This window comes from Phyllostomus hastatus, unplaced genomic scaffold (genome assembly GCF_019186645.2).
Source record: "Phyllostomus hastatus isolate PE091 unplaced genomic scaffold, TTU_PhHast_1.1 phas_contig_210, whole genome shotgun sequence".
In the NCBI taxonomy this organism is placed as follows: Eukaryota; Metazoa; Chordata; class Mammalia; order Chiroptera; family Phyllostomidae; genus Phyllostomus; species Phyllostomus hastatus.
Genome location: NW_025333737.1, coordinates 17,427,429 through 17,453,163, shown reverse-complemented (window position 1 = coordinate 17,453,163; position 25,735 = coordinate 17,427,429). Strand labels below are relative to the sequence as shown.

The window sequence follows — 25,735 nt, the reverse complement described above, 5'->3', positions numbered from 1 at the left end:
GATGTGCAGGGCAAAAGCCTGTGCTCCAGGAAGCCTCTCCCTGACCGCCGTCTGAGCCAGTGGGCGAGGGCAGATGGGTGAGGAGGGGCCGCCCAGCCCTAGGCCTTTTCTGCAGGTGTGGAGCCCCAGGAGCTTGGGTCCCACCCTCCTGGCGGGGTGCTTCTCTCCTGTCTGCCCTGGCCCAAGAGGGAGCCTGGACTCCAGCTATTAGGGAGCAGCCCCCAAAGACCCAGGCATCAGGCTCAACTGGAGCCCAGCAGGAGGGCGGGACTGGGGGTATAGCTGGGGCAATGCTGAGAGGCGGTCCTTCCCCGCAGACCTCCGCATCGCGCAGCCCCACACCCTGGGCAGGCAGACCTTGCACCGGGCTCAGACCCTCCCCGGTCCAGAGCCCAGAGGGAGGAGGCGAGGGTCCTGCCCTGGCATATCCTCCCCCCCCCAGCTCGGGAGGGGGCGGGGACCACGTGCGCCAGGGCGGCCTCCCCACCCAGCCTCAGCTGGAGGGGGCTGCGAGGTCCTCTGACCAGTGTGGACTTGGGCCTGTGACCGGTGTGTGCTGTGCCCACAGGAGATGCTGCAAGATAAGGGCCTGTCCGAGAGCGAGGAGGCCTTCCGGGCCCCGGGCCCAGCGCTGGGTGAGGCCAACGCCGCCAGCGCCCCCGAGCCCGCGCTGGCCGCGCCGGGCCTCAGCGGGGCCGCGCTGGGCAGTCCCCCAGGCCCCGGGGCGGACGCCGCTACCTCTGCCGCCGCGGAGCAGGTAGGTGCGCGCCCGCCGCCGTCGGGGAGAGGCCAGGCGGTGGTCTGTCTGCCGGGGTGTGTCAGTCCGCCCCGCTGCGGGCAGGGCTCGCTTCCTGGGGGACCTGGCTGCGTCCTGGACAGGCTGCCTGTTGATGCTCCCCCGGCAGGGGCCCGCGCTCTCTGCCTTTCCGCTAGGAATCCACCGGGATCCCCCCGGGCTACTCTGGAACGGGTGGGGGAGGCGAGGGAGCCCAGGCCGAGTGTTCAGTCCCTGAGACCCGAGAGGCCGGGGGTCAACGCCTGGGACTGGGCGGGAAGAACGGCCCCGACCCGCCCAGTGTGTGCGGGAGCCGCTGCGGAGCTCGGAGGCCGCGGGGACTTCCCTGGGAAGGTCACGGTGATAACCTGAGGATGGCAAGGAACGCAGGCCTCTGTGCACGCGCGCCTTCGGCCTGTGCGGGTCTGCGGGCACGCGCGTCTGGCCGAGGAGGTGGCCCCTTCTGGGTCCGCGCGTCTGCAGCCAGCCGGTGGCGATGTCCGCACCCGGACTGTTCGTGTTTGTGTGCGAATGGGTCCCCTGTCCTGGCACGGGCAGTTTACGTGTCCTCTGCCGGCCCGTCTGCAGGTGCAGCTCCAAAGGAGGGGCTTCAGCTACCGATCACATGCTTTAAAAATTCGTCCATGATACGGGGTAATTTTGTGAAACGAAATCTAGAGGCGTGGGCTGCCGGGACTGGCAGTGTTTCTGCACAGTTCCTTGGGCCTGTGTTCTCCGTTCTGAGGGCTCCGCTGGGGCCACTGGGGCCGTGGGCCAGACGACACAAGTCCCCCTTCCTCCCCTCCCTAGACCATCGAGAACATCAAGGTGGGCCTGCACGAGAAAGAGCTCTGGAAGAAGTTCCACGAGGCAGGCACGGAGATGATCATCACCAAGGCGGGCAGGTCAGCTCTGGGAAATATGCTGGGGGTGGGGATGGGTGGGAGCAGTGGAGATCCCCAGGGGCACCCTTAACACTCTTCTGGGTCTCCAGGCTGGTGGGGTAGCTACTGGAGTTCCCCCCACCACTCTGGCCTTATGGCCCAGCCAGGACTTGGGACGGGGTCTCCAAAACCCACAGACGGCCACCCTGCCAGGGGCACCTGGAAGGAAGGAGGAGAGGGGCAGCACTATGTAAATGAATGCAAATAAAAATCTCCATGCTGGGGGTCTCAGCTAGGGCAGTTTTGGCCCCCTGCGAGGGGCTGCTTTGCCCTCCTCCTCTTGGAGACCTGCCGGGGTTTCTCAGGATTGCATTGACTGGGGACCTGGAGATGCCCCTCAGCAAATGGAGGAAGGGAACAGGGCCCTGCTTTCCTATTTCCATCACGATTGGCCGGCAGCGGGAACCTCCCGTCTCTGGTCCCACCAGTGCCGCTTTCTGCTGCCAACCCCCTGCCCCAGTTGAGGGGAAGGCACCGTTGGGCCCTGTGTGTGCTGTCTGGGGAGCAGCTCCCGGGTGGCTGCCAGAGAGGGATGATTTATAAAGTGGAAACATCTTTAAAATGCGCTGGTGTCTGTGGGAGAGAACCGGGAGGAGAGGGCGAGAGGGGGAAGATGCAGACAGAGAGGCCTGCTGCCGCCAGGAGTCTGGGGCGGGGCCGCCAGCAGAGCTGTCCTCAGGTGAAGCCGGGAGGCTGCGGAAAGAGAGGCCGGGAAGTTCAGGTTCAGAAACCCCTCCTTGCCCCCACTCCCTCCTCCACCCCTCCACCTCCTTCACAGGCTCACACTTGATTTTGATCCTTGGGGGACAGGTTGGGTGTGAAACTGCCCCTCGGCCTGGCTGTGGGCCCATCCCTGGGTCTTCCGAGGACTGAGATGGTGAAGCGTCAGGGGCCGGAGATCTGGAGTCAGGCAGCAGGGGCTTCAGCTCCGGCTCAGCTGCTTCCGTCTGCGCGGCCCTTGGCGAGGGTCTCTGCCCCTCCTCATCCCCAGCTGTAAAATAATAGGCCCTTCTTCATACAGTTGTATGCAAAGCATTTAGCACACCTCCTGCACATGTAAGCACACAATAAATGCTAGCTGTAACATGAATATAACAAATGCTAATAATATTAATCATAGTTAAGGGAAACGTCTGGCATCCATTCAGCATTTCTCTCTCCACTTTCTACAGAACTCTGCTGAGCTACTTAGACTATTCAAAGGGAATGGAAAGCTGGTGGCTTGCAGTGTAGGGGTGCTGTGGTCCTTCCCTTCTGCTCGCTGGCCAGCCTGGAGGTCTCCTTTGTTTCATTGTGGGTGGGGGGTCTGGGCACTGGCTGCCCTCCTGTCTGAGTCAGGGTGGCGGCCAGGGCCTCCAGGGTCTCTGTCAGGAGAGGGAGCAGTTATATGTCAGGGCCTGAGTCTGCTGCGTTTGGGAGGTGGGGAAGGAGGATGCATAGGGGGGCCTGCCGGAGGGTGCCACGTGGGGTGGTCACTGAGGACAGTGAGGGGCCAGGTATCACAAGCTCTCGCTTTTCCCAGTGTCCTGCTCTTGGGCCAGGGGCTACGCTCCCTGTGGCTTGGTGGTGGCGGGTAGGACTGAGGTGCTGCCTGCCCTCCCCTCTTTCTGCGAGGACGGGGCCTCAGACCAGAGGCCCACTGCAGACTGCTGAGTGGACGACAGGTGTGAGGGGGGCTTTATTTCTTGCAACTGCTGTGTTGGATGGAAGGAAAGGAGACAGAGAAAGCTCCAGAACTTCCATTTTTAGGCAGCAGAAATAACCTTGTCTCTAGAAAATAAATGGCCAGCATACTCTTTGGGCAAGCTTGGCCTCTGCCATTTTAAACAAAAGGCATTTGTGACTTTTCTAAGTGGGGTTTCCTGCATCTGCTTGGGTCCTCCTCCCTCCCACCCCCACCCCCCAGTGCACACTCACACGCACCCTTGCAGAGGGGACAGGCTGCAGGCAGATCCTAGCGCCTGATCCCCGTGGAGGCTTAGAGATGGGTCTCAGGGAATGACGGTGTAACTTAAAAATGGTGGTGATGATGTTGGCCACTTGTGGGCTCCTCACAGTCCTTCACTTCTCTGGCAGAAAGTTTTCTTCCCACCAGGTCAGGTCCTTAAGGAAGTCACTAGCTTCAGCCCCCTCCCCCACAGTTCTCCCAGACCCTTTTCCCTCCCGCATAGCTGCCCGCTGACTTCAGAGACCACTTTCACTGCTCACGTCCCCTCCTCCCTCATTGCCTCCCTCCCACCGGCAGCCTCAGGAGGCAGCTCGCTTTGCTCCGGCTGTGGCTCTTCACCCTCCTGCCCGGTGCCCTCCCGGTTCTCTTCTCCGTGTCTCTATCAGCACCCTTCCTGGGGCACTCCCCATCTCAGTAACCAGCCTGGACCTTCCTCCTAACCTTGACTCACAGATTCCTAGACTGTTACAGCTGGATACAAACCCCAACCCAGAGAAGGAAAGACACTTGGCTCTTGTAGACAGAAGCCGAGTTAAGGCAGTAGCCAGGTCTACACCAGCCAAGCCGATACCCCCCCCACCAGAACAAAGCCCCAACTTTGAGACATTTCTTTGATCGCCTACTTCAGGGCCAGCGCAGTGTTTTGAGTGGGGGTTGCTGCCCTGCCCTAGAGCGGGTTAGGGGCGTGACCGCTGCCGTCTGGCTGATGGAAGGGCAGGTCCCAGAGAAGAGGGAGCAGCAGGCTCTCCAGCCAGTCTGAGCCCTTGGGGTTACCAGCCACTTGCCTGAAGTCCTGGAAGGTCTGCGGGCCCAAGGAGCGAGTTTGGATTCTCAAACAATTTGATCTGGTGAATGAAACGCCAACCACCGCGTGGCCCAGCAGTTTCTGGATGCTCAGGAGCCCCTGATGCCCAGTGTAAGGTGTGGCCAGACCCCTCCGCAGCCAGTCTCTGCCCCCCTCAGGCCTTGCTGCCCAGAGGGTCTGTGTGCCGGGGGCAGAGAGCAGACCCCTTCCGCTGCCTCCTTCCATTCCCGTCAGGCTCCATGCCTGTGAGAAGCCGCATTTTCTCCCAAACACAGATAAAAGTGAGCTCCACAAAAATTTAAATATAAACCTCCCCAAAACGAAAATTCCCCAAGCGTCTGGCTGCTCTACTCCTAGGTCACGGTTGTGCCACCAGATAAATCTCCACTATCGGCCTCCACAGCCCGCTGAGTTCAATGTTGCTGGTGTCAGTGACAGTGAATTTGCGTTTGAAAAATGAACTACCGATGAGAACTCCTGTTGAACCTGTATTGTTTGTTATTCTGAGGCAAGGACTTGGCCTGGCTTAATCCGGGGCTTCAAAGCCAATTGCCCTCGCTCTGTATACAGAGCGTCAGCGCTCAGTGGCGTGGGTGATAAGAGAAGTAAGGGTTGAAGACACTGGGAAAGTGGGCTGGGGAGAGAGTGCTTTGATCTCTTTTTAAAGTATTTTCTGAAAGCAAAAGTCTATCAGAAGGAAATGTCTTTAAAAAAAAATCTAAGAGAAACAACTGACCTTCCAAAACAGCATCCATTCCACACGCCCTCGCTCCTGCCCTCCTCCCCACCCCCGGGGAAAATATGTCTTAAAAATGCTTTGAGCGAATTAGAAATCTGTGTGTGTGCGTAAAGTGGAAATCAATTACGTAGCTGTGTTATTGCTCTCAGAAACCATTCGTCTACAAAAGACTCGGGGCCTCAGCAGCCCCCCAACTCCGCCATGGGTGCTGGGCCCTGGCCTCTTCCCAAACCATCCAGAATGCTTCCTGAGGACCCCCGGGTAGTGGGGGTAGAAAGGCGGGTGGGGTTTTCTGTGGACCCCCAACCTTCTGCCTGCAGCCTGTTCCTTTCAAACTCCGGGCTCCAGGGTGAGTGTGAGAGTGTGTGTGTGTGTGTGTATTAATATATATATAAAATTTTTAATGCCAATTTTATTGAAGTGGAACATTCCTGCAGAAAAGTGAACAATTCTTAATTGTGCAGCTCTGCAGACTTTCACAGAGCGAACACACACCCAGATAAAGAAGCAGAGCATTACCAGCCCCCAGCACCCCCCTGGTGCGCTCCCGTGGTCGCCCCCGCCCCTCCCCCAACCTCTGTCCAGACTTCTCCGCCTTTCAACCTGGTCTTGCGCCTACGTTTAAGGGAAAGCACGTAGAGCGTTTCCCAGGCTCCCCGCCCCGCCCCCCCCCCCCAGGAAGTCGGGGCTGCGGTGGGTTTGGGGCTTGGACGCCCCGCTAGGTGGGGAGTCTGGCGGGTCCGGAGGGCCGCTACTCCCTGCCCCCCTCGCGGGACTGGCGGGGGGCGAGGCGGTCAGCGCCTCGAATTGGCGTCCCTCTGGGCCCAGCTGTAACCGTCCTGTTCCCGCTCAGCAGCAGCGAGGCTGCGTTTACGGATTTGTTGCCAAAATCAAAATGCCCCGAAACCGTTTCTCCCCGCGCCCCGTCCGAGGAAGCTTATCTTAGCAGCTCATTCTAAAACCATTTCCGAGGATGGAGGAGATAAAGGCTCCAGCCCCGCGCCCCTTCAGAGCCTGTGTCCTGATCAGAGGGGCAGCCCGGGCTTTCATCTCCTCCCCCGCCGGCGGGGCCGCGGCGTGTTTATTCCCGGCGGGGCCGTCTCTGCGGGTGCCGGGAGCGCCCCTCCTCCTGGGCGTCCGGGAGCCCAGGGCCGGGGCAGGACGCGAGGGGAGCGCGGAGCGGGTGCCGGGGGCACGCGGACGGGGCGCGGAGGAGCCCGGGGAGAGGATGGGGGATGCGGAGAGGCCGGAGGGGCTGAGCGCTGGCGCGCCCCCAGGTGTGTGGGACAGGCAGGCCGGGGCTTCACGTGCAGCGCGCCGTGCGGCCGCGTGGGATGCGGGCTGCTCAGGGCCGTCACCTCCCTGCTTGACCCGCCCTCCTCCCACTGAAGTGTCCAGTTCTGCCATAGGTGTCGGTTTTCAGCTACATTTCATGCCTGTCCTAAATCACAGAAACAACGTGCACCTCACCGCACCCTTTCGTCTGCTGCAGAGGCGAGGACCTTTGCAATGCAGGGTGGGCCCAGAGGGGGTCAGAGCTCCCCAACCCCGCGGGGCCTCAGTGGCTGGAGGCGGGCCCACCTGCTGAGGGCTCCCACTCCCAGCCTCCAGCTCCCACTCCAGCCAGTTCTGGAGCCTATGGGTGGGTGGAGCACGCGCTTCACCGTCGCACTCAGCCTTGTCCCCCCTCGGGACAGGCTGCCTTTCATCCTTCTGGAGCCCCCTAGAGGGGAAACGACTGCGCCCAGGGAGCCCACAGAGTGTGGGCTCCAAAAGCCCAGAGGCAGTCAGGGCCGGAGCTGTTTCCACGGAGGCTCGGAGCTCACTGAGTCCTGGAAGAGCCTTTTGAGGACTTTTGAACTCCCCATGCAGATGGGACACCCCACCTCCCCCCTCCAGCTTCTGAGGGCTGCTGCCCGGTGGGACCGAGGGCTAGGTGACACCTTCCTCCCCTGCCCAACTCCCCCCAAACCTCCCTGACTCTGTGACCAGTCAGGAGTCCGTCTCTGGTCAGAGTCCGCGGGAGAGGCCGAGTCCCAGGTCACCCACCCTGCTCGTCCAGGAGGGCTCTGCTCAGGCTCCTCACTGGCCTTCTGGAAGGTGCTGGGCGTCGGCCAGGCCTCCACGCCGAGAGGAACCAGAGGGAGGAGGACAGCACCCCTCACCCCAGGGGGCCAAGGAGCTCGTGCAGACTGTTGAGGTGGCAGCGAGCCACAGCCTTCAGCCTGTTGTGGACACTGGCCTGGCGGGAGCAGTGTCTGCCCTCTGCTGCTGCCACCTGAAAGGACAAGGAGGCCTCGGTCGGGGCACCTGGACCGGGCACAGCCCCATTTTGTGGCCGTGTCTGTGGCAGCTACAAAATGGTGGCCTGGGAAGGACAGGATTGTGGGCCCTCCCCCGGGGAGGGGGAGGGGGGCAGCTGCGCCTCCCCTTGCTCCAGCCTCGGGCCCACCAGGGGAGAGGCTGGGCCAGGGACGAGGGTGGCGCAGGCTCCAGCTGTGCCCCCAGGCCAGGCGGGGGGCTGGCGAGCAGGAGGCAGGATTGGGTTCCTGAACCCTCTCACTTCCCCGTTCCGGAGAGGGGGTGGGGTGGACATTTGAAAACGCTTTCAATTGACATCTGAGACAAATTCTTCCACGAGGTTTATAAGCCCCTAGACGTGCAGCTAGCGCTGCCCTCCTCCCTCCAGGCACGCACGCGTGCCTGCACGCCGCTCCACCTCACACACTCAGTCCCAGGCACTTGTGCATGCACATGGCCGCTGCAGTGCTGTCCAGGCCTTCCCTCCAGCCAGAGCGAGGGCGGCTGACCGGCCGAGCTGGGGTCTGGACTGGAACCCCTCTCCACCCCCCTCAGCCTCAGGGTCCTGCCCGGGGCTTGCTGTAGGGTCGGCCAGCTTATGGGAGTCTTGGACCCTTCGGGAAGCCTTGTCCTGTCCAGGTAAGCAGGTACCCATGTTGACAAAATGGGGGACTCCCATCATATGTTTCAGGAGTCCGAGACAGCTGGCCAGAGGCAGGGCCGCCTGGTGGCTGTCCTGCAGTGGGCCGGCCAGCCGGGCACTCTCCCGGCTCAAGGGGCTCGGTTCTGGAGGCCCTCCGTGTCTCCCTCTGGGGGGCCGCTTTTGTCAGAGATAGTCTCAGAGGAATGGGGCGGGGGGAGGACGGTAGTGAGAAGGCTCTGTCCGCCCCTCTGAGGAAGTTCAGGGCCAGGACCTGCTGAGCAGGGGAGGGAGCGGTGCCGCGTAGGTGCTGTTGAATGTGCGCATGTGCTGAGGGGTCGGGGAGGCTCTTCTCTGGAATACTCTTTGAGCCTCAGGGTCCTGGGCAGTCTCAGCATGGGCCGCAGGGACTGGAAAACTGTCTGTCTTTTGGTGAACCCATTTTCATAGAGGTAGGTCCCCCACTGGCTTGTGGAGAGAGGAGTGCAGCGGGTCAGCGTTCATAGTCCTGCATGGGTTCATTTAACCCACACGGCAACCCATGAGATACGAGGTCATCTCTGCGTTTCAGAGATGGGGAAACCGAGGCACAGAGAGAACCAAGTGAGCTGCCCTCCGCCCCCCAGCTGTCTGTGGTGGGGCCGGCTGTGAGCCTCGGTGGAGTGGTCCTAGAACCCATGCTCCGCTCCTGGTCGGACTTCCCCTGGAACCCGGTAGTGTGGGCAGGCCAGCCGGACATCCACGGGGACACACATCTCTGCTGAGCCCTCCAGAGGGATGCAAAGACTCCTAGCAGTGCTCTCCTGTCCCCTGCACGTTGGTTTAAGGGTCCCCAGAGACACGACCCAGAGGAGATGTCTCATTGACTAATAGAAGAGGCTGGCAGGGACTTCTGGGTCTTCTACTCTGGTTCCCATGGTGGCATCCCAGATCTTAGCTGTCCAGGGACTGGGGAGGCACAGGAGGGAGACTGAGGTGGACAGTTTGGTGATGAAACCCTCCCTCAGGATCCTGACCAGAGTCTCTAAGCTCTAGCTGCTCACAGCTACTAGGCCTGAATCTTTGGGGATGGGGGGTGGTCAGTTTGGGAGACCATGGTAAACCCTCCTCCTAGACACACTGACTGACAGCTGCAGGGGCTCAGAGAGAGGCCAGTGCATCCTCCTCCTCCTGGTGTGCGGGGAGGCTGGGGCCGGTGAGGGACCTGACTCGCGCAAGGTTCTGATGGAGGCCAGACCTGTGCTGTAGGGGCCGCTGTGCCATCTCTGCTGGTGCTCTGTCCATGTCTGCACCTCACCCTTTGGCTTCCCCCAGGAGGATGTTCCCCAGCTACAAGGTCAAAGTCACAGGCATGAACCCCAAGACCAAGTATATCCTGCTGATTGACATCGTCCCAGCGGATGACCACCGCTACAAGTTCTGTGACAACAAATGGTAGGAACCTGGGGCCCTCACGTCCTCTGCCTTCCCTCCGCTGCCCTCACCACTCGCCACACCCGTGGCCACCTGATGTTCACCGCAGGGACTCACCAGAGAGCCTGAGTGACCGCCCAGACCCACAGCCTGGGGAACCGGCCTGCAGAGGCTGTGGGGTCGGCAGGTGCCCGCCCACCCACCACAGGCTGGGCTGGGCCTGGGGTGGAAAGTGGGCTGCAGTGCTTGGTGGGTTTTGGAGGCCCCTGCTCCCCTGACAGCCGTGGACACACCGGGTTGCTGGCCATGCTGTGGGGGGACAGATGAACACCAACCTGGGGGGACTTAGGCTGTGGCCGTGCTGCCTGGGGAGGGGGACAGGAGCCATTTCTCTGTGGGGGTGGGGGGGGCCGGGGGTGTGGCGCTGCCTGTTCCCGCTCACTTCCTCTCTGTCTGGCTGCAGAGGGTATCCACCGGCCAGAGTGGGGGGCTGCCGCCCCAGGGGGTGGCTGGTGGGACCCTCTGGTGAGGGGCTGGGGGATACAGGTGGCTGAAAGGCAAAACCAAACTGGGTCTGGGACAGCAAACACTGGGCTCCACTTCCTGAGGCCACCTCCTCAGGGGCCTGTCCCCAGGGCCCGGGACAGCACTAGAGGAGAGAGAGGGGCTGAATGGGTCAGCAGCCCCGGGATGGGGCTCCACGGAGGGAGGTTTGTAGGGCCAGCAGGGACTGGGCGGTTGGGGTCCCCAGGTCCCGCCTAAGGCCGTGTTTCCACCCCTTCTCCCCGGGCTGGGCCTGCTTGCAGCAGGCTCTGGCTGAGGGGCAGCTACCGGCTGATTTCTCTGGGGCAAGAAACCCGAGAGGTGTCTAGGCCCCCTGAGAAGCTCCCTCCAAACAAGATCACTTACAGCATTTTGAAATCATCTCTATAACACGCGAAGCAGTGGAGCCTGCATCTCCCCCAGGACGTTTGTGGTTCGCCCTGTTCCTCCCAGCGGACATTTCCCTGTGACCCTCCTTTTTCCTTCACTGTCTCTTCTGCCCCTTCACTGCTCGCCAGTGCGGTAGGACCAGCAGGGATTTTCCCCCTTTGGGTCGGTGGGGATTTGCTCTCAGAGAGGGGACAGGGGCTCCGGGCTTCCCGGACCCCAGGAGACCCACCGCTCTGGCCCCACTGCTCTGTTGGCAGGATGGTGGCGGGGAAGGCCGAGCCCGCCATGCCAGGACGGCTCTACGTCCACCCGGATTCTCCCGCCACGGGGGCCCACTGGATGCGGCAGCTGGTCTCCTTCCAGAAGCTGAAGCTGACAAACAACCACCTGGACCCCTTTGGCCACGTAAGAACGGTGCACTGTGGACAGATGGATGGGTGCTGTGGGGTCTGGAGAATCCAGTCTGGGGATCTAGCTCCAGGCTTTGGCACTTGCCAGGCCAGTCTGTGGCGGGAGCACAAGGTGCCAGGCCCACAGCTGTACCATCCTCCCCTTAATGCTTACTGGCTGGGTGACTGGGGGCACGTTTCTCAGCCCTTTGGAGCCTCAGTTTCCTTGTCTAGAAAGTGAAGGTGACCATATGTGCTTTTTTCACGGTAGTGAGAACTAGATGGGAGAATTTGCACAGAGCACCTTGCATACAGGAGGCTCTAAATAAATGCCAACTGTGACCACAATGACGACGATGACGGGTGACACCTCTCAGCCTCGGCTTCCCCAGAGTTGGCCTTGCCAGAGCATGCGACAAGTGAACTTTCTTGAGAAAGAGTTGTGGTGAGGCTGAAGCCTCTCTCTGGCGTGTCCGCCAGCTGGGCCTGGCCGCCGCCGGCCCTCTGGAAGGGCAAGCCTTGCTCTGGCCCCAAATCAGCTCCTTCCTGGCCTTGCTGGGACCTGGCTCTGGCCAGAGAGATCCCGAAGCCCCACGGATGCTGCTGCTGACGCCCCGTCCAGGCTGCTGAAGGTTATTCTTTCGCCATCTGGCCCTGGCAGGCCCACAAAAGTTTTTTATGTGGAAATTTTTAGCGCAAAGTATGTGGGGCCAACTGAAGCCTGGGGACCTCGTATTATCTGCCAGGGCACAGCCGTACCCCTCTCCGCTGCCCATGGTTCCCCTGGAAGTGTGGGGTGGGGTAGGGGCGCGGGTGCACTAGAGGCTCCCAGATGCGGTTCCCTGGGCTGCACACTTAGTGCTCGGGGCGTGCACGGTGCGGGGGGAAGCAGGCTGCTGGTGTGCAGGTGAGTGCGCTCCTCTTCTACACCTCAGCTCTGTTTCTGGGAATGTGCGTGCAGAGCAGAACTCTGTGAATCACAGCTCCCCGTGGAGAAGGCCACTCGTGCTGCGCTTCCGATGGGCGTGTACGTGACTAGCAAGCAGCTTTTAGTTCTGCTTTTCCCGGCGCCTGTTCAGTTCTCTTCTGTGTCGGTGAACTATAAATCCTGGTCTAGGAGAATGCTTAGTTAACATAACCCCTGACTGACTGCTTACCTGTTTTGTGAGCAGCATGGGTTTCTCCCAGGCAGGGCCGGCAGGTGCTGTGGGGTGTGTGGCAGAGACGTGCGGGTGTGCATGGTGCCATGTGCTCGGGCAACCCTAGCCTGTTGTAGGGGCGGAGACAAGCCACCAGTCCAGGGGGGGGGGCCAGCCAAACCCCCTGCCCCCCACGCCCCGCCTCCTGAGCACAGGGCTGAAACTGAGGGGAGAGGCACCTTCCAGGTGTTCCTGGGGACCACCCTGGCTGAGACCCTGTGCCCAGCCAGCACCTCTCAGGTCCCCTGATTGGCCAGGCTGCAGTGGGGGCAGGGAACCTAGCTGACAGGCTCGTCTCTGCCCACAGCTGTACACACACAGACCCCAGGGACAACCCCCTGGGGTGAGCACAGAGCTTGGCAGGAGCTGAACCTCTGGGTGAGTGGCCAGAGGACCCAGGGAACAGAGGTCTGGTGAGAATTCTGGGTGCATAGCTCACCATGATGGTCCCCAGTTGCAGGGATGCCTCAAAGGACTCCTCTGCTTCCCTGACTCTCTGAAGAAGTGGCAGGGGAGGGAGTCAGGTGGCTGGGAAGCTGGAGCTGGGCTTTTTAGGAGTGGGAGAGAGACCTGCCTTGGTAGCCCACCAGTAGGTTTTCCCAGCTTGGCTTGCCTCTTTGGTGGCTCTACTGGGGCCCATGAGGGTTTGCACTAAGCCTGCATGTAGTCTTGGGTCTGAGTCAGTGGGGCTGCTCGGTGGGCTAGTGATGTCGGGGGAGCCCCTGGCTGCAGTTGCTGTGCCTGCCTGGGGCTCACCTCCCCTGGGCCATAGGGATATTCCCCCTACTAACTCGGCTTCCTCTCCAGAGGGTTGGGATGCAGGGTACCTCCCTGCCCCATCATCCCCACATTTCCCGAGCGTGCGCAGCTTATTGGCTGTAACACCCTCTGTGGGGGATGGAGCTCAGGGAGATGTCAGGCCCAGCGCTCTTTCAGCGTCCACACGCGTCGTTCTGTGCCCAGGGCTTCCACTGTTTGGAGCCCCAGTGCAGAGGGAGCAGCCTTTGGCCAGGAGGCAGGGGCTGTACGGACGGGCTAACTTCCTAGACATCGCAGGGCACTGTGGCCCATTTGGACCTTGGCTCTTGGCTCCTGGGCCGATGCCCACGGGAGTGGTGAGTGCTCCAGGTCACCCTTCCTGGCCTCTCAGTGCAGGAGCTTGGGACAGCGCCATCTCACACTGTAAACTGACCCCAAACAAGCCCTGCATAACTCACTTCCAAATTCTTCATTTTCCCTAGCTTCCAAACCTCAAGTAACTCTCTCTGGCCAGATGGACTCTGGGCTTTCCTCAAAGTGTCTCAGGGGCTCCATGGAGCAGTCACCTCTCATTGGCAGCCTTCTCCCAGGAGAAGGGTCTGGGGTCTGGGTGCGGGCTGGGGTCTGGCCACCTGTCCTACACAGAAGGCCGGGGCTCCAGAACAGGGACCCCTCAGCCCACATAGCCACACGTTCGGAACAGACAGGACTGGGCTGTGTAGGTTCTTGCTGTGAGTCTGGGAAAGACCTCTGTTCTTGAGGGTAGGTCCAGGGTATGACCCCTGGGTGCTGGGAGCAAAGCCCAAGGCTGAGGGCGGGCAGGCAGCAGGGGCAGAAAGGATCAGGGGGCTAGGGCAGGGCTGAGATGCCTCCGTACAGCTCCAATTCAGCCCCACTGCGGCGGCTCTGCTGGCCGCGTCGCTGTGTGCCCTGTAGGTAGGTAGGTAGGTAGGTAGGTCCTGAGCCACAAGGCCGTGTGGTGGAAAGGGGAGGTGCTTCCAGACGTGGAGAAAGGCCCCGCTGTGGTAGGGCCTGCGTGCTACGGCAGGACAGCAGGATGTAGGTCTTACTTTTCTTGTCTCCAGACTCCCAGATCCGTGAGGAGAAAGGTCAGTTTATGATTTATGATATGAATTTGATTTTCGAGCCCGTTCCAGAGGCTGAGTTCATCCTGGGCTTCGGAGTGCGCGCTGCACTTGCTCGGCCACAGAGGAGCATGCGCACAGCGCCCCCTGTGTGCCACCTCCGCCTCTTCACCCCCTCCGCGGCTCCGGAGCTGGGGACCCAGGCTCCGTGCCACTTCTTCGGGGACACAGGTCACGGTCCCCATTATAGGCTGTCAGAGCTTCACGTACCTTTTTGTCTCAGTATGTACCACAGCTGCAGGTTTATACTTTGTTGTCAGATTTGTTTTTGAATAGGAAATACATCCACCTGGTTTAAAAATGAACCGATGAATAAACAAACGTGCCTACAATGCGATGTCTCCCCCGCCCCGGCTCCGCGCCTCCCTCGTTTCTTCAGTCGCAGCCACAGGTGACTAGTGTCACTAATTCTTCAAAAAGCGTTTGTTTTTGCGGACACAAGCCGAGTACAGAATCTCACCTCCCCTCCTTAGACACCAGCGGTACCGCACCACACACACTTCTTGGCACCTGGCCTGGTCATCCTAGTGCATCACGGAGATCAGCCCATTTACATGCAGCGCCCGCACCCCTGCTCCCACAGCTGTGCAGATTTCATCGCGTGTTTGTTCCATAAACTAGGCAGCTGGATCGAAGGACTTGGGTGTTTTCCTGTATTTTTTGCTCTTTTGATTAAGCTGGTGCGTAGGGCATTGTATCCCTATGCCAAGAATACAGTGTGCCCATGCGGAGGGCGTTTGGACTGGTCTTTGGCAACCCTGCCGGCGCCGGTGCCCCCCCAGCCCGGTGGGGGAGAACAGTTCTGGATGTCTGCCAGTGTGATGGGTGAAATGTGGATATTGGTTTTAGTTTTAATTTGTATGCTTTTATTATGACTGAGGTGAGGCATCTTTTAATATGTATTTCCTCTTCTATGAGCTGCCGTCCTTACCTTTGGTTCATTTTTCTCTTCAGTGTTTGCTCCCGTATCAATTCTAGGAGTGTTTATAAATTGGGAGGTTTTAGCTCCTGTCGGTGGCGGGGGTCGCACATACGTTTTCCCCGTTTGCCATTTGTCTGTGGATTTTGCCTGTGGTGGTGTTCCTCTGCAGAAGTTCCTCACTGAATGGATTGGTCTTTTCCTTACAGATTCTGCATTGAAAGCCCCTATCCACTCCTTACTCAGAAGGGCATTTTCTTCTGGTTTCTTTTAGTGTTTTATGGATTTATTTTTACACTTAAACCATTGATTCTTTTGGAATTTATTCTGGCATCATTTGATAGGAGGTGTGAATCCAACTTTTTTATTGTTTTCTAGAGAGCCATCCAGCTGTCCCAATACCAACCAGGCACGGGCATGCTGGCCTCCTGGACCGGGAGGCCAAGTGGCAGGGGACTAAACCCGGTTGCATGGGCGTCTGCTCATGGGCCGGCGCCTGCGGCAGAGGCTTCAGGACGGGGCCGAGAGCCCGGCGGGCCTGGTCGTTTTCCCCTGTTGCTCTTCTTTTGCAGTTTTCTGGGCTGGATTTGCGTATTTTTTTATGTGAACTTTAGAATAAGCTTGCAGTGTGGAGAATGAAGCTTATTTTTATTTTATTTATATTTATGGGGCTAATGCTGGTGTGTGACACTGTATGAGGTTCAAGGGCATGAGGTTCAAGTGTATGCAGTTTGTGGTACCACCTCTGCACCTCCGCTGTGTGCTCGCCGCCCGAGCCTGCTCTCCCGTCATCTCACGTCTGACCCCGTGGCCCCCTCGTCCTCCCCTTTCCCTGTCATTGTATTAGGATCGCTATAGATGATACATTTACTCAGGGAGATCGGGAGGAATGCCTTTCTCTTCGTTGAAGTCTGTCTTTTGCCCTACAAAAGTGTATTCAAGTTTTCTTACTAAGGTCCTACACCTTCTTGTTCAGAATTTCATCTTGTTATGATTATAAATGCAGACTTTCTTCCACTGTTTCCTCACCACTTATTTTTGCTTGGTTTGTGTGCCTTCCCACTGATAGGAAACCATGAGGTGTTTATTTAATTTATTTTAATGAAATGTATTGGCTTGCCCTGGCTAACACTACCACATGAGTTTGGGCGTAATCGCCCTGATGTCCTGGTGCCGGGCTGTGTCTGGCAAACAGTGGGCGCTGGTCAGCGGGGAGTGAGCAGACTGTTGTGGGGGGAGGTGTTTAGACAGGGAGGCGCTTCCTCCACCAGGAGCTGGTGTCCCCCTGAAGCTGCTCTTGTTAACATGCCCATAGGGACCCAGAGCTATAGATCTCCCTCTCTTCCTCTTTTCTCCCCTATTTGCTGAGCCCCGACAATGCGCCATGACCTTGCCGGCGGTTTTGGGAGGTACGGGCATCACACGCACCTCCACGCCAGGGCCCGAGCTCACCAGCTGCACACAGATAGGAACTCAGGCTCGGAAATCAGTGCCAGTCCTGGCTCTGCCTCCCTCGGCCGGCCTGAGGCTGGGCAAAGGCCTTCAGCTCCGAGCTCAGCCCCTCGTCCGTCATGACCGTGGGGCTAATGATGACACCTGCTTTACAGGAATGCTGTGCAGGTGTGTGTCGGGCCCTCCGCACAGGGCCGGGCACGCAGGGCATGTTCGGTGAACACCGGGACGTTTCTGGGCCCCAGGGTTGCTGCCCTGGAAGTGATTCCCAACCTCGGAGATGACCCTTGAACAATCCCGTGTGAAGTGCGGGTCAACTGAAAAACAAATCTGTCTGTACGTGGATCAGCAGGGTCCACCCCGTGCTGCCCGGAGGTCAGGCCGTCTGCAGTTGCCGAACTGGCTGCTGGGAGCAGCGTGTGCCCTCTCGGAGGCCGTCTGGCATCTCCTCAGGATCCCGGCTCCCACCAGCTGCGTGTCCTTGGGCAAGTCGCGCTCCCACCCCGGGCCTCCTGGGCCTCATTTGTGACGTTGGGAGGCTGGACGAGAATGAGCCCCGAGGCCTGCCTCCCTGTGCCCCGACGTTCTGTGTGTCTGACGCAGACACACCCGGCCCCGCTGGCCAAGCGTGCTTTGGCGATCTCCCGAGGAGATGGATGTTTGGCGCTATCGCAGTCGTTAAAACATAACAGGCTTCTGAACTGGGGCCAGAACATAATGAATCCCATTTCTATAAAACGACGATGATGACGAGACCAGCCGTGGAGTGGGGTTTGTTGGCGTGGCCGGCCCGTCTGGCCCCCCTGTCCTCTGCAACGAACACAGGAGTGAGCCTCTGGCAAAGTCGTTCGGTGTGGCGCCTGCGGAGCTTCCGAGTACAGCCAGGCGTGAGTGGCTGGGCTGGCTCCCCTTTCTCTCGGGCTGACGGGGCCGAGGCTCCAGTTTATACTTGTGTTGGTGCCACGGGCGGGGCTTCCTTCCACCACCTGTCCAGGTTCCGGGCTGTCAGAGTCAGGGGGGTGTTTGAGACCACATAGTCAAGAGCCTCACTTTATAGAGGGAGACCCCAAAGGCCAGAAGGGAAGAGCTTTGCTGAAGCCTTGCAGCTGGTGAGCAGAGATCCACAGATGCTTGTGTGCTCCTCTCCATTTCTCCACGGCCGGGACTGTGCCCCCCCGCCCCCCCAATGGCTCCTACCTGCCCCTGCGGGTCTGGCAGTGGCCCTCTTCCCAGGTTCCCCTAGCCTGTCTGGTCCCTTCCTGGGGAAGGTATGTTTGACAGCCAAGGACTTTGTCTGATGGGCTAAGTAGATTGGCCATTATCCCAAGGGGCAAGAGGGGACCATCAAAGGTGGCATTATGACTGGACATCATTTATTGAGCCCTGAGTGCTGGCAGGAGTGGGGGGGGCGGGCATGGGAAGCCAGGGCAGGAAGTGCCAAGGGCCCCGCTCTCCAGCAGCCTGCGGTCTTCCTGGCTGAACCTCAGGGTCTGACAGGGGTGAGTCCTGACCAGCTGGGCCCCAGGGGACAGGGAGAGGACGCAGCTGGAGATGGGGAGGAGGCTGTCCCGAAACCCAGGAAGAGACCATGGGGTCTGAACCGAGGCTGCGCAGCAGGACTGGGGAGGCTTCTGTTTTACAGAGGGAGTCACAGGACTTGGTCACTAGTGACTGGACCTGGAGGTGGGTGACCATGAGGGAAAAAGGAGTTGACAGTGTCCAGGCTCTGGCTGGACTCTTCCAGACTGTAACTGCCCAGGTGGCAGAGGAGCAGGGTGGGGGCTGCCATTGGTCCTAAGGTGTCCCTAAGGGATGGCACGGCCTCACCGTGCAGCTGCCTGTGGTGTCTCTTTGGGTTCTGTCGGCCCGTGGTCCGCGTTCTCCCCGGGGTCTAGTCCCGTGTGCCGGGGAGCATGTGGGCGCTCCCAGAAAGGTGTCTGTTCACATGCTTCGTCACTATTTTTGAAAAATGCCTTAGGCTGTCTTGTCTCTAGTGAAAGGAGAGAGACGAGAGAGGAGTGGGCACAGAGCTGGTCGCCCTGGCCCAGGTCTCGCCATTCCTCTGTCTCCGCTGTCCACTCACTAGTTCCTGTTGTGGGAAAAGGGGCCTGGAGTTACCAAAGGGGTGAAAGATATGGCCCCTCTTCTCGAGGAGTTTATGGTTTAATTGAAGGGACAAGAAGAAATAAGGAGTCACTAGGAAGCAGTACCATACACCAGAAGTTCCAGAACTGGGAGTTTGGAGCAGGCCCTAGTAATCTGGGAAGGCTGCTTGGAGGAGTTGATAGGCCTAAAAGGTGAGGGAGAATGGGTGAGGGAGAGTGGAAAAAGAAGGTAAAACAGCAGCGGGAACTGCATGTGCAAAGACGCCGAGGTGGGAATCGGGAGATTCACAGGGGCATCCAGACTGGGTTGGTAGGTCTTCTGGGAACTTAGGTCCTTCGTTAGCTCCTGCAGCTTGGAAGAACAGAGCAGGGGTGACAGAGTAACCTATTGGGCTTGGGAGGTGTTTCCCCAAACCCAGCTCCTCTCCCCAGGGGACCTTTCCCAGCCTCCTGGAGAGGGACGTCCGTCTGTTGAGCCCCGCCCCCAGCCCCTCAGGACTTGTGTTCTCCGGTCTCACTCTGAGTTTCTTGTCGGGTGGCCCCCTTGGGCAGTGGCTCTCCAGAGGCAGGACCTGGTTTGGGACGCTCGGTACTTGCCCCAGGAGTGTCCAGAGGTTTGTCACTGAGGGCTAAGGGGTAGTGGCCAGTGTAGAAGGCAGGAAAGCTAGTTCCTACTGGACGGAGCTACTCAGCCAAACCAAGGGACCCAGGAAGGCCAGAGCCCACAGCCCAGCTGCTGGCCCCGCCCTCCTCAGCTGAACCTGCGCTCTGGGCTGCCCCAGTCCCAGGGGGTGGCGAAGGCAGAGCCCTCCCAGACCAAGGCTTCTGTGCAGGCTTTCCATGGAAGAGCTTGGCTCTGGCCCTTCCCTCGGCACTCTGGACACTCAGAGGTTAAATCTTTCACTGAGTTTCTGCACCAGGTCTGCTCCCTGGGAACCTGGGAGGGTGGGAGCCAGCAGGGCCAGCCCAGCCGGGCCCTGCCCAGCCCGGCTGGCAGCCAGGACGGGAGCCCAAGGGTTAACAAAAGCGGCAGTGCTGATAAAATGCCCCAAATTCCTGTTCCTGCCTCCAATGGGGAGTGCGTCTGGCAAATGTCAGCGATAAAAAATACATTTTAATGGCACCTGATGCAGTCGCTACCGTGGGGCTGGGGCGCAGCTGAGCGAGGCAGGTCTGGGGCAGCCACTGCCGGGTGTTACTCCCCCGGCTCAGGGCCACGCCCTTCGGGCCCCTCCCCTGGCCGCAGCAACCAGGGTGACCCACCTCCCCAGCCCCAAGCGTCCTCAAGGGCCCATGGGTGCCCGGGGGCCCCAGACTTCTCTGGCATTACTTTAGGAACTTGGCTCACCACCTACCTTGCTACCTTGAACTCTAGCCTTGGAGGGAGCTTCCCTCCGGGTCAGGATGCAGCTGAGTCTCCCAGCGCCCTCAGCAGGCGTCTGTGAGTGCGGAGCAGAAGTGAACAAAGGAGTGACTAGATGGCAGAGGTCAGCGAGCAACGTTTTCCTCAGATCCCTGCCCCCCCACCCATTCCACAGGCTCCTGGGCTGGGAAGCTGCTTTTCTTGCTAACAACTGTGAGGAGGGGCTGAGCCCCTGCAGTGGGCATTTCCAGGGAGGACAGACCACGTGTGAGCAGTGGGGAGGGGGTAAGCAGGCTGGGGGGCGGGGAGAAGAGGGGGGAGAAGAGCGGGAGAAGCCAGGGGGAGAGTCTGCCTGGAGGGGAGAACCTGAGGGAGGTAAGTTATGTACCACGGTCCCATTTTGCAACTATGGACGCTGAGGCTCAGAGACGGTCAGTGACTTGACTGAGGTCGCACAGTGAGGCAGCTCGCCCTGGACTTCTACCTGTGACTCAGAGTTCCCCTTCCAGCACTGTGCTGAGTTCACCAGGGGGCTTTGAACTAAGTTCACGGCCCCAGGGTGACAGCCTGTCACCTCAGCGGGTCCTGGGGGCGGCCTCGAGCTGCAGCAGAGAGGCTAAGTAGGGCCCCGGGGGCTGGGTGGGGGTCCAGGGGCCTGGCTCTGCAGGTGGGAACTTCAAGACCTTTCTGGGCCCAGGCCCTGCAGCCTGGCCCTGCAGCCTGGGCTTTCAGGAGATGAGGGCCAGCTCGGGGCCAGCTGAAAGAGGCCCAGGGTCAGGGGGTGGCAGACCTGGAGCTCAGAATGAGACCCTTCTCTTCTAGATCATCCTCAACTCCATGCACAAGTACCAGCCGCGGCTGCACATCGTGAAGGCTGATGAGAACAATGCTTTTGGCTCCAAAAACACAGCCTTCTGCACTCACGTGTTCCCAGAGACTTCCTTCATCTCTGTGACCTCCTACCAGAATCACAAGGTACAGCTGTGGTCCCCACAGCCTGCTCCACCCCCAGACACCCTGCGGCATTTCTGCTAGCATTTCAGAGAGGAAGCTCTGGAGGCAGTGGGGCTGAGGCAGGTGCAGCTCAGGGACCTCAGAGCCTGCCACGTCCCTCAGAGCAGTGAGATGTCGCATAGTGGGCAGGAAGGGGGACCAGACTCCTCCACCTCTGGCACAGAGTGGTTATGGCCTCTATCTGGGGGCTGGATGAAGTTGGCAACGGTAAAAGCTGGGGCCTGGAGCCTTCCCCATTGGCTTGAGTGCTAGGACCCTTGGTCTCTAATATCCCTCCCTGGTGGGCCTCAAGGGTCGCGTTCTGGGCCTGCAGAGAGATGGGAGGGAGTAAATGGGGAGGGGGCCCTGTGCACTGGCAGCTGTGTGGGAGCAGGGGCATGGAACCACCGCAGGCCCTTCCCAAGCTGTGCTCAGAAGGCCGGGGGTGTCCTGGCTGCCTCTGCTGCCCGCCCTCCCCCGCCCACCTCTCCGTGGCCTCTGCTTTTGCCCCGCTACCCTTTCTGGGTGCTCTTTACATCGTGCACACGGGACTGGTGAGGTGGACGGGGGTCACCATAGAGGACCGTAGGCTGTGGTGGGTCTTAGGCAGAGAGTGACAGAGTCAGATCTGCACTTGGAGTGGTCACTCAGAACCTGATGCGGCAGCTGCGCTGGACAGGGGTGACGTGGACAGGAAGCTGTTACAGGCCCCCAGGAGAGGATGATGCGGGACTGAAGCCAGCAGCGTGGGGAGAGCCGAAGGCAGACTTAGAGGGTCTGCAGCAAGGAGGGTGGGTGAGAGCCAGTGAGGAGATGCCAGCGGTGAGGCCAAGGAGGTCCCAGCGAGACTCCTGGCCAGCCCAGGGCTCGGGGTGTGACTTCCCCGGCCCCCGCTGTGCGTTCCGACCGTGCCTGGGGTGGGGCACGGGGACCAGAGGACAGACAGCCCGGCCCGCTACCCCGGCGACCCTGCTGTGTGTCCTCTCCTGACAGATCACACAGCTGAAAATTGAGAACAACCCTTTCGCCAAGGGATTCCGGGGCAGCGACGACAGTGACCTGCGTGTGGCCCGGCTGCAGAGGTGGGCTTCCCGGCCGGGATGGGGTGGGCGGACTGGGTTCTTGCGCCTGGAGTCCGTAACCTCAGGGCACCTTCGCCCCTTCCCTGTGTCCCTCCGCCTGTGCTCCCCGCTGCTCCAGCAAAGAGTACCCCGTGATCTCCAAAAGCATCATGAGGCAGAGGCTCGTCTCCACTCAGCTCTCGGCCAAGCCCGACGTCAGCCCCCTGCACGGCCCCCACCAGGCGCTCCAGCACTACCAGTACGAGAACGGCGCCCACATGCAGTTCGCCGCGGCCGAGCCGCAGGACCTTCCCCTCAACGCCTTCCCGGCCCAGAGGGACTCCAGCCTCTTCTATCACTGCCTGAAAAGACGAGGTAGCTCTCTCCTGGCCTAGAGGCCCCAGGGGGTCGGGGAGGGGTGCAGCTCTCCTCACACACACTCCCCACTGCTCATGGAGCGTGCACGATCGCACACCCGTGTGCTTGTGTGCACAGGCACACACACGCACGCACCTGGTGACTTGTGTGGCCCAGGGGAGCAAGCCTGAAAGGACAGGGACCACAGCCAGGCTCAGGGCCGGGAGGTTGGGTCTGGCTTCAATGCAGCCTTCGGAACGCTCACAGACAGCCCGTGGCCTGGGTGTCCCCAGGCCCCGTATCCCGCCGCAGTTCAGGTGCAGCTTCGCAGCCTGCGCCTGCGCCGGGAGCCCTGCACCGGGTGGCCCTGCCCCTGGGCACGGGAGGAGGCCGAGAGGTCACAGTCCAGCGTCATCTGCCAAAGCAACCTCAGTCCTAAAACAGGGATGAGCTAGAGACACGACGACGACAGGCTCCCACTTGTCACACCGGGACCTGCGAAGGCTTCCGGAGAGCGGGAACACGCTGCCGCGGGTGGGGGTGGGGGGTGGGGGGTGGGGGTGGGCTGCGCCGTCCCCGCCGAGCGGGCTTCTCCGTGAAGGACAGGCGCCCTGAGCGCCGGGACCCACCCAGCGTCCGCGCTCTGGTGCGGGGTCTCGGTTTCCTGGCCTACAAAATGGGGATGTTATTCCACTGGGAGACTTCCACTGAATTCCACTGAAATTCTCCTGGGAATGAGTTTGGGGACTTCGCTTGCATTCCAGAACGTTCTCTCGGCCCAGCTCCCAGCTCTGAGGATCCCCCGTGCCTGTCCCGTTAGAACCACTGACCTAGACCCGAGCTGGCGATCTGCGGCCCGTGGGTCCGTGTGTGCTGGCCTGTGAGCTGTACAACATGGTTTTCACGTTTTCAAATAGTTGAAAAAAATCAAAAGACTACTTCATGATATGTGAGCGTTATATAAAACACAAATTTTAGTATTCATAAAAAAAGACAGTGAAACACAGCGGTACATGTCTATTTACCTGTCGTTGTGGCTGCTGTCCTGCGACCACCGCGGGGCCGAGCGGAGGGAGGCCTGGCGCCGCCGCGGCCTCGGGCCTCACTGAGTGTCATGAAACCAGGGCGACCCCAGGCCACTTGATGTGGACTCGAGTTCAGTTCCTGCAGCATGTTTCTGCTCCCAGAAACATCACCACCCTTCTCAATGAAGACCCAAAACACTTCAATATTAAACTTTGAGATAAGTTAAACTGTATATACATTTAAGAAAGATTAATTTACAAAGGTAAGAGTGATTTTTCCAACCCACTGATCCCAGTTCAGAGTCTTGGGCGGTGAGAGCTGATCTCGCAGCTCAGGGCACAAGGCGGACCGCCCCGGACAGGGCGCCCTTCCGTCGCAGGACTGGTCACACCCCCAGCCCCACTCGGACTGCCACCACCCGGACCCGGACGACGCAGGCACGCCCCTCCCCTCAGGCACTCATCCTGGGACCGGGGAGGAAACCCGAGTGCCGGAGGAAACCCGCGTGGATGTGGGGAGAAGGAGCGAACTCCACACAGACGGTGGCCCTGGCCCAGAAATGTTTTTTCCCTCATCAACATTATAAAGAAATGACGTTGAGCAAAACAGCTTTATTCAGAGGCCTAATGCAGTCGTGACAGGTTCCATATGGCCCACAAAGCCTAAAATATTTACTATCTGGGCCTTTACAGAAAAAGTTTGCTCACTCCTGACCCAGAGTGACTGGGCCACTTTCCAAGTTCAAGAGCTTAGTGTTCTTGAGAGAAAGGAGGACTTGGGAGAGGAGATGGAGAGAGGGGACGAGTGGGGGACGACTGAGAGGGCTGGGTAGGAGAGAGGGAGGGGCGAGTCCCTCCCTCTCGGGGAAGCTGCCTCCAAAGGGGGCAGAGAGGAGCGCAGGCCCGCACACATGGCCACTGCCCCGGGCCGCCCTGCGCTGTGCAGGCACACAGCTCGCAGGACGAATCCCTAGAGAAGACCGGGTGGTGCGCCAAGAGGAGCCACTGGAGAAGTGTTCTTAAGTCTGCTGAGTAAGCTGCTGCCCCGGTCCCGGGGCCTGGGGCACCCCTGGGTGCCCGGGGTGGGGGGTGGGGAGGCCACGCTGCACCAGGCAGTCCAGCCCTCGTGGATGGGGCCGTGGGAAGACGCACAAACGTGGTTTGGGGCAGCGGCTGCCCTCTTTCCCGGAACAGACTATTAGCTTAGGCTCCCAAGTACAAGTCACCTTTTACTTATTACCAGCTCCATTTCTTAATTTTGTAAACAGTGTGATATTGGAATCTGTGATTAACAGTTTGATGGGACTTCTTTGAACATGCGTAGGGTTTACTTCTTCTGAAAGCAACAGGAACGTGCTACCCGGAGCTTTGGCTGGCTAAGGCCTTCGTGGGAGCGGAGGCTAGAGGCAGAGACGCTGCGGCTTTCATTTTCTGGCTAATTCAGACAGATGTGGCCTCTGGGCTTGGTTTGGTCTGGAAGTTGTCTCTACTTTCCTTGGCCAGAAGTGGGCCTCGTCTGAGAACGCCAGCACACATGAAGGCCACTTCCCATCCCCAAGCGTCAAGGCAAAGGATCAAAGCTGTGCGCCTCCTGGCCAAGCACATCGCTCAGTGTCCAGTGATGCAGTGTCCCCCTTGGCCTGTGAGCAAGGCCCATACTCTTACCGCTTCTTGGCTGCTGCCACCTTGTAGAAGCTGTGGCTGATTAAGATGGTTCGGGGAGTGCCAGGGCGACACGGGGCAAGGGCGGGCCCGAGTGACGAAGGTAGGCTGTCCTGGCATCGGGCCGGGTGCTCTGATCCGGGGGCTGGTGGGGGAAGGCCCTTCCTGAAGGTTTCTTTGTCTTCCAGCAGACAGTGCCCGCCACCTGGACTTGCCCTGCAAGCGCTCCTATCTGGAAGCTCCCTCCGCGGTGGGGGAGGATCACTACTTCCGGTCCCCCCCTCCCTACGACCAACAGATGCTGAGCCCCTCCTACTGCAGTGAGGTGACCCCAAGAGAAGCCTGTATGTACTCAGGTTCCGCGCCTGAGATGGCCGGGGTGTCTGGGGTGGACGACTTGCCCCCACCCCCGCTGAGCTGTAACATGTGGACGTCGGTCTCCCCGTACACGAGCTACAGCGTGCAGACCATGGAGACCGTGCCTTACCAGTCCTTCCCCACGCACTTCACCGCCACCACTGTGATGCCTCGGCTGCCTGCCATCTCCGCTCAGAGCCCCCAGCCACCGGGGAACACCCACTTCAGTGTCTACAATCAGCTCTCGCAGTCTCAGGTCCGAGAGCGGGGGCCCACCGCCCCCTTCCCCAGGGAGCGCGGCCTCCCCGCGGTGTGCGAGAGGAAGCCGCCCTCTCCGCACCTGAATGCTGCCAGCGAGTTTCTCTACTCGCAGAGCTTCTCCTTCTCCCGGGAAGCCTCCCTACAATATCATTCAGGAATGGGGACCGTGGAGAACTGGACTGACGGGTGA

At 60.0% G+C, this 25,735-nt stretch overlaps 1 protein-coding gene across 2 annotated transcripts; it reads left to right on the top strand.

The window, feature by feature from the left end:
* The first annotated feature begins 571 nt into the window (after positions 1 to 571).
* Positions 572 to 25,735, top strand: TBX4 (T-box transcription factor 4). Of its 2 annotated transcripts, none has more exons than XM_045837195.1 (8): positions 572 to 757; positions 1,586 to 1,680; positions 9,467 to 9,586; positions 10,756 to 10,903; positions 20,652 to 20,804; positions 21,816 to 21,904; positions 22,023 to 22,258; positions 25,119 to 25,735. In XM_045837195.1, exons 1-8 carry the CDS (start codon positions 572 to 574, stop codon positions 25,733 to 25,735), a joined length of 1,644 nt encoding a protein of 547 aa, XP_045693151.1. The 2 variants fall into 2 exon arrangements, with proteins under 2 accessions (XP_045693151.1, XP_045693150.1); XM_045837194.1 differs by having other exon boundaries at positions 25,116 to 25,735.

Bases quoted from the DNA above. Each gene is read 5' to 3' on its own strand.
- TBX4 (XM_045837194.1), top strand. From the start codon at position 572: ATGCTGCAAGATAAGGGCCTGTCCGAGAGCGAGGAGGCCTTCCGGGCC. The intron at 758-1,585 runs GTAGGTGCGCGC...TCCCCTCCCTAG, and splicing joins CCTCTGCCGCCGCGGAGCAG to ACCATCGAGAACATCAAGGT. The intron at 9,587-10,755 runs GTAGGAACCTGG...CTCTGTTGGCAG, and splicing joins AAGTTCTGTGACAACAAATG to GATGGTGGCGGGGAAGGCCG.